We start from the raw sequence: 10,783 nt of genomic DNA on the forward strand, positions 1-10,783 counted from the left end.
TACCGGCGGACCCCCATGGGCCACTGCGCGGCCCCTGACGCCTACACCAAGCGCTTCGACGACGCCCTAGTGGACATCCAACGCAAGTTTAAGTGCATCGACGACACCCTCCTACACGACGAGTCCGTGGAGGGGGCATTCTGGCACGCCTACGAGCTGCTGGAGGCGTGTGCCAGGCAGGGCATTACGTTGAAGCCCGAGAAGTTCCGGTTTGGCCGGAGGGAAGTGGAATTCGTGGGCTTTCATGTGGGCTGGGAGTCCTACAAACCCACCGACGAGCGTCTGGCAGCAGTGCGGGACTTCAGCATGCCAGCCAAGCCCACCCTGACCGACATCAGGTCGTGGTTCGGGTTCGTGAACCAGCTGGCTCCCTTCATCGCCACTGCCCCCATCATGGAGCCGTTCAGAGACCTACTGAAGAGACCGCAGGGTAAACGAGTGTACTGGGACGAACACCTACAGGAAAAATTCCAGCAAGCTAAGGAGACGGTCTGCCAGCTGGCCAAGGACGGGCTGGCATTCTACGACCGCTCCAGGCCCACTATTGCCATGACCGACTTCAGCAAGGAGGGTATCGGTTTCGTGGTCCTCCAGCAGCACTGCGGGTGCGGGACGGCGGAGGCTCCCTTCTGCTGTAGGAGCGGGTGGCGTCTTGCGCTCTGCGGCAGCCGGCACCTGTCAGCGGCCGAGGCTGGGTACGCCTCAGTTGAGGGGGAAGCCCTTGCGGTGGTATGGTGCCTGCGGAAGGCACGCCTGTTCCTGCTGGGGTGCCCAAACCTGGTGCTGGTCACCGACCACCGCCCCCTAGTGAGGCTCCTGGGGGACAGGGCACTGAAGGACATCGTTAACCCCAGGCTCTTCGCGCTGAAGGAGAAGACGCTGCAGTATAGGTTCGCCGTCAAGTATCTATCAGGGAAGCGCAACTGTGCTGCAGACTTCCTGTCCCGTTACCCTGCCCTCCGCACTTCACCAGACAGCTGCGACGAGAACCTCGCCGTGGATTTGGAGGTGGCTACAGCGGCGGCTACCACGGCCGCCCTTACCGACAACGGCTGCATCACACTGGATGAGGCGTCAGTCACTAGCGCTGCCACAGACGACCCAGGATACCAGCTGCTGGTGGCCAAGGTCCTGACGGGTGACTGGAGCCCGCAGAGGTCCCGAGAAGTGGCTTGCCTCCGCCAGTTTTACGGGGTCAGAGACAGACTGTCAGTGTCTCAGGGACTGGTCACGTACACCTTCGACCAGGGGTCCGTTAGGCTGGTGATTCCCGAGCCCCTACGCCAGCAGGTGGCCACTCACCTCCACGCGGGTCATCAGGGGCTTGACTCCATGCTCCGCAGGGCCCGCCAGTCGGTTTACTGGCCCGGTATGGACGGGGACCTTCAGCACCTGCGGTCGACATGCTCAGCCTGCAACGCCCACGCCCCCTCCCAGTCACCAGAGCCCCTAGTCATCACCCCGCCACCAGAGTATCCCTTCCAGTGCACAGTGACGGACCTGTTCCAGCTCGAGGGCAACACCTACTTAGTGTACGCCGACAGGCTCACAGGATGGCTGGAGATCGGCCACCTCCCCAGTAGTGCCTCCTCCAGTAAACTCATGGCTCACTTCCGCCGCTTCTTCGCTCGCTGGGGGGCACCAGAGGAGGTGTCTACGGACGGCGGCACCAACCTCGTAAGTGAGGAGATGCAAGACTTCTTCAGGCGCTGGGGGGTTAGAGTGCGTGTCTCGTCAGCCCACTACCCCCAGTCCAATGGCCGAGCCGAGGCGGCAGTCAAGTCCGCCAAGAGGATGCTACGACTTAACATTGGCCCCACCGGCAGCCTCGACACGGACAAGCTGTCGGCCGCTCTCCTACAGTACCACAACACGCCCCTGCGAGGGGCTGACAGCTCACCCGCTCAGCTCGCCACGGGCCGCCACCTCAGAGACGGCGTCCCCACAGCCCGGTGTAACTACAAGGTGGACCAGCACTGGCGACGGGCCCTCCGACGTAGGGAGTTAGCCATGGCCCGGTCTGGGGACGAGAGGGTGGAACGCCAGGGGCCAGTCAGAACCCTTGAACCCCTTTCCCCGGGCTCTAGAGTGTGGGTGCAGAACCAGATGACTAAGGTATGGGACAGGAGTGGAGTGGTAGCTGAGGCACTCCCACACCGCCAATATACCGTCAGGTTGGATGGTAGTGGCCGTCTGTCGCTCCGCAACCGTCGGCACCTGAGGGTGAAACGGGGGGCAACCCTCGCCAGCCCCGCACCGTCTCACGCGGGACCCACACCCGCAACCAGCCCCACCCCACAGCCCCGGCAGTCAACCCCATCACGCCCACGGAGGATTTCTCGTCGTCCCCAGTGGTTAGCCGACTACGACGAGTCCTCTCCACCTTAATTGTAATTATTGGTATAATCCCTTGTACAACCTGTTTTATTTATGCAATGTTATTAAGGAATCTTATGTTTCTCAGGTGGAAGCATGCCAACTTATGTTGCCTCATGTATATCCTTCTTTCGGCTGTGTTTATTCTATAATCCATTATGTATTTCCGTTAAGCCCATATGCTATTTACCATATGTTTAACTGGGGGGGAGATGTAGGATATAGCTGTTATATCTATCGCATACGGTACGATATGTTGGCCCTCCCGGCACCACTGTACGCTCTGCCGCACTCGAGGCAGTCGAGGGAATAAAGGTCTTAAGGAAGCACTGCGTCTTCCTTACACCCTACAATATATATATATATATATATATATATATATATATATATATATATATATATATATATATATATATATATATATATATATATATATATATATATATATATATATATATATATATATATATATATATATATATATATATATATATATATATATATATATATATATATATATATATATATATATATATATATATATATATATTGTAGGCTCATTTTCTTTTTGTTATTGTTATCATTATTACTATTATTTATCAATTACGTATTTAATTTGTATGTACGACGCCTCTCGTTCCTCTTTTATTTTTCGATCACTTAGGCCGCGTTCACACCAAGCGAGTCGCGTCGCGTCAAGTCAAGGCAAGTCATCATGCGTCATGAATCGCCACCCGAGTTTAACATTAATTTGTATGTATATTTGAAAAAACCGTTCACACCAAGCGAGTCGCGTCGCGTCAAGTCACGGCGCGTCGCGACGCATCGAGTCACAGATAGGGCTGGACCCATTTTCTACATCAGTCACAGCGAGTCCGTCGTTGCGGGAGCATGATGGAAGTGGAATTCCTGATAAATTTAGTTCGAGAACGCCCTCCCATATATGATCCTAGTGACCGCAACCACCGGGATCGGGATGTCATAGCTGCCCTGTGGAAGGAGGTTGCTGCTGCAATGAAGAGTACAGGTAAGACTACAGTTTTATTCACTATGAACTATACACTAGGCTATGAACTTTACATTACTAGATCATTCGGTGTTGCCACTCAAGAGCTCCAGCTGGGGAAACAAAGTATTCTTTCAAGGTATCACGAACTGCCATGGCTTCTCTTGTAGGCCTCGTGCTTGTTGCTGTCAGGTTTGAGTTTAGAAAGTTGTATTGTGTTGTATCACTAACATCATCACTTGGAGGAGAGTAGTTGAAATTGTTTTCATGTTGAATGAAATTATGAAGTACACAAATACTTTTCACCAGTGATTCAGATACTTCAACACTAGTCATCATCAATGTATGAAGTACACCAAATTTCTGAGCTAGCATTCCAAAGGCACACTCTACTGTTCTAGCCCTACTGATCCGATAGTTATATACTCTTTTGGAGTAGTCCAAGTCCTTTCTAGGATATGGTCTCATCAGATTAGGCTTGAGAGGAAAAGCTGCATCTCCCACAAGAAAGCATGGTATTTTTGTTGCAGTATTTGGTATTTCACGTGACTGTGGAATACCTAAACATCCAGAAATAAATGCCTTCCCCATATTTGATTCAGTGAAAACTGAGCTGTCACTGTTTCGTCCATATGATCCTACATCAATTAGAGTGAAGCAACAGTTGGCATCAGCAATGGCTAGGAGAACAATAGAGTGGTATTCTTTATAATTATAGAAAAGTGACCCTCCTCCAGCAGGACATTTCAGCCGACAGTGTTTGCCATCAATACTCCCAATACAACAAGGAATATTACATTTGTCGAAAAATGTTCTGGCTATTTCTTCCCACAGGTGTTCATTAGGTACTGGCAAATATTGTGGTTGTAGTGTTTCCAATATGGCATTGCTGGTTTCCTTGATAATCTCGTGTACTGTGCTCCTTCCAACACGAAACTGGTAACTAAGGGAACCAAAAGATTCTCCAGTAACCACATGTCTGGAAAGAAATACAATAACAAGCGTTAATAAAATTTTTATTTTACAGTAAATAGCCGTTCAGTAGTGAAATTCATTATCATTAAAAGTAATTGTGATCCTGTAGCTTACTAAAATTCTTCGTAATATATATATATATATATATATATATATATATATATATATATATATATATATATATATATATATATATATATATATATACACAATGAATTTCAATTATTAAAGGTTATGTTTGTTGCTAGGCTCATACATCATTATATCAGATTCCGTATTATTGTAGTCATAGATATTTTCTATGTTGTAGTATATATATATATATATATATATATATATATATATATATATATATATATATATATATATATATATATATATATATAATTTCAAATCTATAACATCTCATGACGACTACTTAATTAAGATACTTATAAATTCCCTCTTAACTATTTTACAGAAACCGAATGTAAGGACAAATGGCGCCACCTGAGAAGCCACTTCATGAGGGAAAGGAGAAAGATTAGTGCCAAAACATCTGGATCAGGTAATACCGAAACAAGGAAGTGGGTGTACTATGATGCCATGCAATTTCTGATCCCTCATGTGACGCCACGACCAACATCTTCAAACGTCCCTACACCTCCTGATGAAGACACCTGTCATGAAGCGGAAGATGCACCTCAAGACTCTTCACCTTCTGTTGTCATCGAAACACCAGACAATGTATCTCCTCAAGAAGCAGCAAGTAATACCGAAACCTGTGAGGACCGCAGTACTGCCAAGCCTATTCTTCCCATGTCAAAGAAGACCAGTGTCACCAAGAAACGCAGCAGGGATACTGCAGATGAGATAGATGTGCGTTTTCTAGAAGAATTAAAGCTACTGAGAGAACAATCGTCTACACAAAATGTTACTGATCCAGATCACCAGTTCCTATTAAGCTTACTGCCTATGATGAAAAAACTGTCGCCAAGTGACAACATGGACATCAAAATTGAAATATATGAAACCTTTCGTAGAAAGATGTTTAAACCCGCCCCCACTGTCCAGTATGGCTACTGGACTGATCAGAATCAGTCATATACTCCCTCACCATGTACATCCAATGTAAGTGATAGTTACTCAGAGTATACTAACATCTGAGAAATAGCTTAGAATTTCATGTTTTCGAGTTGTACCATTCACTTACCAGCAGGAATACATGAGCTGTCTTTATGTTATATTTATTTACTATTGCCCTACACAGAAGCCTAATGGAATGATTATTGTAATGTTCAATAAAATACTTCTTACCTTAAAAAAATGGTCATTCTTTCTTCAACTCCAACTGCACCCCTGTAGTTTGTGTTAATTTTCTTTATGGAAGATCCAGTCAACTCCACCAGCTTCTTAAAATTTTCATGTGTCATCCTAAAGTAGTTGTAGAATTTTTTTGGATGGTTCACCAGGTCTGGGAATAGATGAGAGAAGTTTCCAAAATCTGGCCTCTTGATGTTCAGTTCATGGATCCATATTCGTTGTTTCTTCTTACGTCTGCGACGACGAAGCCACAACAAAGCAGCTACTTCAGCCAGGGAACATGCATCCATTCTCCATGAAATTACCCAGGTCACTGAGTGCTGACTTGACGCGGGCTGACGCAGTCGGTGTGAACGGAGATGAGTCAAAATGAATCGCATCAAATGACGCTCTTGACTTGACGCGACGCGACTCGCTTGGTGTGAACGCGGCCTTAGGTAGTGTCACGCACGCCTGGTAGTCAGCGGCCGGCCTCTGGTTCATAAAGATCTAATCTGTACTTGGCAGTCTTGTTATTATACTGAGATATTTTACACAGTGTTTGCTATCATCCCTGGATTTCAACATTATTACATGTGCTAGCGCACCAGCCTAGCACATATTTGATGCCAGCGGTACTCCCACAGTGCCTCCTGTGACTATTTTGGTGTTTTGCGTGGATGTCCTACTCCGAGCAGGAGGAGGTGTAGGTGAGTACTAGGCGGAAGCTCTTAAACATCTGTAAACTTATTGGAGGGTGTGGGTTGTGTGGTAGCCCCATTTTAGGAAAAAATGTTTTAACAGTGCGAGAAATGCAGGAAGGAAGTAACACGTCGCTGCCCAGGAGTAGCATGTGAAAGGTGCTGTGATTGGTATCATGTGGAGTGTGTGGGGCTGAATGGGGCAGGGAAGGTCCTCAAGAACAATAACCTCTTGTTTCTGTGCAGCGGGTGTCTCTTGAAGGTAAAGGAGGAATGGAAGGCACTCACTGTGGGAAGTGAGGTGGAGGGTTCCGAAACGGAGGAGGCCGGGGAGGACGCCCCTAGGAGTGACGTCAGGTCTGCCTGGGTGGAAGAGGAAGGCCAAGGCAGGGAGGTGGAGGATTCTAGGCTCCCCGCCAAAGTAAAGGACCAGCCAAAAGAACCCAGGATCACACTTACTGTGAGAAGACTGGGAGGAAGGAGCAGGTAGGGCCGGGTGAAGGAGAGCAGGACTGTGAGGAGGGGCGTGTGGCCACTAGGCAGGCTATGGGCTGTGCCAGTAGGGTGCATGAGGAGAGCAGCATCGGTAAGGTCAAGAAGACAGACCAGGATAGGAAGGGTCATGACAACAGAAGGAAGGAGAAGGATAGCAACTGGATAGATCAGAGGGACAAGGACAGGGACATGGATGGGAGTAAGACACCACTCCTGGAGGAGGATACAGGAGGGTAAAAGGCGAAAGCTGAGGACACAGGAGAAGCCAGGAGAGAGAATATGGATATTTGGAGATTTTCTCATAAGGGGAGTAAGTAAAGAGATCTACTTGTCAAAAGGTGGTTATAAGGTAATGGACAAGAGTAGACCAGGGGCCAACATCAGGGTCATCCATGAGCTAATGAAGAAACACCTCAGAGAGATGGCACCTAAGGACCTAGTGGTGATCAAGGGAGGAGGGAATGGCTTAGAGAGATAGGAGGAAAGGAGACAGTGGTGTGGATGGAAGAGATAATTCATATGATAAGGGAGAAGATAGACAAGAGGCCCTTACTGATGTGCATCCCCATAAGGCCGGATAAGGAGGGTAGAAAATTTGGCCAGGAGAAGAGATGGGTGAAAAGGAGGTGCATGGAAAAGGTAGAAGAATGGGAGTGTGATGGGCTGCAGTTGTGAGAAAAGATGAACTGGAGGCAGGTGTGGTCACCAGACGGCGTCCACATGTCCAGCGTTGGGAAGGTATGGGCAGCCTGGAGTGTGATAGAGGTGGGAGGACGCCAGGCAGGAATAGAAGGCACGGAAAGGAGAGATGCTGTTTGCCTTCCTGAACACAAACAGATGGAGTGAGGGAAAGTGGAGGCTACTGATAGAAGAAGGGAGAAACTATAATGTGATAGGAGTAGGTGAGACAGGGTGGCATGACAGCATTGGGTGGACTGAAGGAGGTTGGTTAGTTTTAGGCAGAGGCAGTCAAGCAGGAGAGAAGAAAGGAGGAGAGGTTGGGGATGATTATGAGGGAAAAGGAAGGTAGGAGTGTGGAGGAAATCAAGATAACAAGGGAATTGGAAGGTAGACTAGGTCACAATAAAGGTGACATCTTAACAGTGAAGATCACAGAGCATGGGACTGAGTGGTGGGTGACAGTGGTGTATATGGGCGTGGAGAGCCGGAGGAATGATGAGGATAACAGGAAGCTTTATGAGGCAGTGACTAGTTTGAAAGAGAGAGTAGGACAAAATAAAAAGGGTTGTAATGGGTGATCTGAATGGACATATAGGGTCAATGGAGGAGGCAGTGATCCGAAATGGGCAGCTGATCTTAGATTTCATTGCCGACATGGGGAATGAGGATCAAGAACTGGGAGTTAGAAAAGCCTGTAACATGGAGAGATAGGAGAAGTGAGTCGGCAATAGACTGTCATAGTAAATGAACAGGTAGAACAACAGGGATGTAAGATATGGAAAAATGAAGGAATAGATGTTTCAGATCACTTCTTAATAGTCATTACTGCTGGGAAGACTTGGTAATGTACAAGAGTGAGGAAGGAAGTATAGAAAGATAAGTGAAACAAAGAATGCAGACTGGGTGAAGTACTGTAGAGAAATGGAAGAAATTATGCCAGGAAAGAGAGAGGAAGTAGGAAGGACAGTAACTAAATGGGAGTGCAACATCAAACAAAACACAAGGCGCCAGGCAAAGAAGTCTGTGGGTGTAAAGAAGATCAAGGTAGGGAAAACCAAACTGAAAGGATGGTGGGATGAGGAGGTAGCAAGGCATTAGGAGACAGGAAAAGAGAAAATAGGAAACAAAGGAACCTAGCTAGACTGGCAAAGAGATCTGGAGGAAGGTACAAAGCAGAATGGGCAGGGGCTTAGGATGCAAAGAAAGTAATTCAGGCAATCATTAGAGGTAAGACTGAGAAGTGGGAGGGAGAGCAGACAAGGATTCTTAACAACATGCCATGGAGAGAAAGAGAAAAGGTAGTGTGGATACGATTAAGGAGGAATTTAGGTAGGCCGGCAACACTCCAGGGGAAGCTGAAGGTGGATGGTAGGAGGGGCAAGCAGGGAGGAGGAAGTGGTCCCCATAGTGGAGGAGTATTGGCACAGGATTATTTGCAGGATGAGGAGAAGGAAGAGGAAGAGGAAACAGGAAATAAGTTCATTTACAGTAATAAATCCAGGGAGATGGAAGATGTTGAGATAGAGAAGCAAGACAGCTTTAGCAGTGAGAGCCATCAAGACAGGGAAAGCAGGCAGGACAGACAGCATCATAGAGGAGTTTATAAAGTGCGGTGGGGAAGCATTAAGACAGGCACTAACTGGGCTGTTCAGGAAAATACTAGAGATAGGGGAGGTGCCTCAGGATTGGAACAGGAGAAGAATTACACTCATACACAAGGGAGGAGGAGAGTCAAGGGAGGACGTAGGTAACTACAGACTTATAACAGTGGTGAACATACTAGCCAAGGCATTTGGATGGGTGATTAATAATAAACTGAAGACTTGGATAGAGGAGAATAAGGTGCTCGAAGAGGAGCAGAGTGGTTTTAGGTAGGGTAGGGGTAGCTTAGAAAACACACTAGTTATGAAGGAAATTATTGAAAGAAATATAAAGCTAAGGAAGGATATAGAGAAGGCCTATGATAGAGTAGACAAGAGCAAACTGCTGACATTACTTACACACAGAGGAATGGACAGGAAGGTAGTGCAGGTAATTAGGAAGCTATATGAGGATAATGAGGTGAAGTTCACGTTAGGAGACATTAGTACAGGTTGGATGAAAAACAATATTGGAGTACAGCAGGGGTGTGTGATGTTCCCAACCTTATTCAATATTTACATAGATGAGTTAATAGCAAGGATTAGGGTGTCAGGGAAGGGTGTTAAAGTTGGGGATAGAAGATTAGGATGTCTAGCCTATGTCAATGACAGTGCTGATGACAGAGAGTAAGGAGGACATGGAGGAGTAGTTGTAGGTAGCCATATGGACGAGAGTGGGTTGTTAAGTATAGTGACAGGAAATGTAAGGTGATGGAGTTTAACAGTGAGGTAGAGGGACAGTGGGTATTAGGGAACTGCATATTAGAGATAGCAGAGAGGTATACTTAACTGGGCCTAGAGGTAAGCAAAGAAGGAAAAGGAGATGAAAAACAGATGAAAATAAATGAAGGCAAAAGCCAGGAAGATGACAGGAATGATAATGAATGTAGGGAGTAGGATAGTCAACAAATATGAGGTAGGCAGAAGTTTATGGAAGGGAATGGCAGTACCTTACTGCTTGTATGGATCTGAAATTACCTACTACCAGGAGGGAGACTTAACAAGATTAGAGAAGACCCAGAATATAGTAGGTAGGTGGGGGTTAGGTGTTCCGCACAGCACAACAGTAGAAGCTTTCAGAGGAGACATGGGCTGGAGCACTTTAAGAGAGAGAATATTTAAAGGTAAGCTGAGCTTTTTGAAGAAGATAGAAGGACTCAATGGGGATAGGTGGGTGAGACAGGTAGTGAGGGAAAACTCTATTAGATCTTCATGGAGGAGGGAAATGGATAGGTGGAAAAGGAGGGAAAATTTTGATGAGGACTGGAGGACAGGACACAGAGAGGTGAGGGAAAGAATAGAAAAAGGTGGTTTAGTTAGATGGCAGGCAGGGATAGAAACAAAGTCTACATTAAAGTGGTACAAGTGGAAGGAGAGACCTGAGGTGCTCCACTGGCATGTAGGAGACTGGGGTAGCAAGTTGTTAGTGAAGGCAAGGACAAGGATGCTGGAGGTGAAAGCTAGGAACGGGAATGAGCTGGACCAGGGATGTAACACATGTAGAGGGGTGAGGAAGACTGTGGAACATTTCCTGATTGAGTGTGTCAGGTATGAAGAAGAGAGAGACAGGTTGATAGGCTCCGTAACGGTAATTATAAGAGAAGGTGAGTGGATTAGGAGGTTAGAGG

General features: G+C 46.8%; 1 protein-coding gene across 1 annotated transcript; it reads left to right on the plus strand.

Annotated features, from left to right (window-relative positions):
- Window positions 1–3,029: 3,029 nt before the first annotated feature.
- LOC135112278 (transcription factor Adf-1-like) lies at window positions 3,030–6,098 on the plus strand. Its single transcript, XM_064026567.1, has 2 exons — window positions 3,030–3,403; window positions 4,818–6,098. Exons 1-2 carry the CDS (start codon window positions 3,268–3,270, stop codon window positions 5,501–5,503), a joined length of 822 nt encoding a protein of 273 aa, XP_063882637.1. The 5' UTR covers window positions 3,030–3,267; the 3' UTR covers window positions 5,504–6,098.
- The last annotated feature ends 4,685 nt before the right edge of the window (window positions 6,099–10,783 follow it).

This window comes from Scylla paramamosain, chromosome 23 (genome assembly GCF_035594125.1).
Source record: "Scylla paramamosain isolate STU-SP2022 chromosome 23, ASM3559412v1, whole genome shotgun sequence".
Classification (NCBI taxonomy): Eukaryota; Metazoa; Arthropoda; class Malacostraca; order Decapoda; family Portunidae; genus Scylla; species Scylla paramamosain.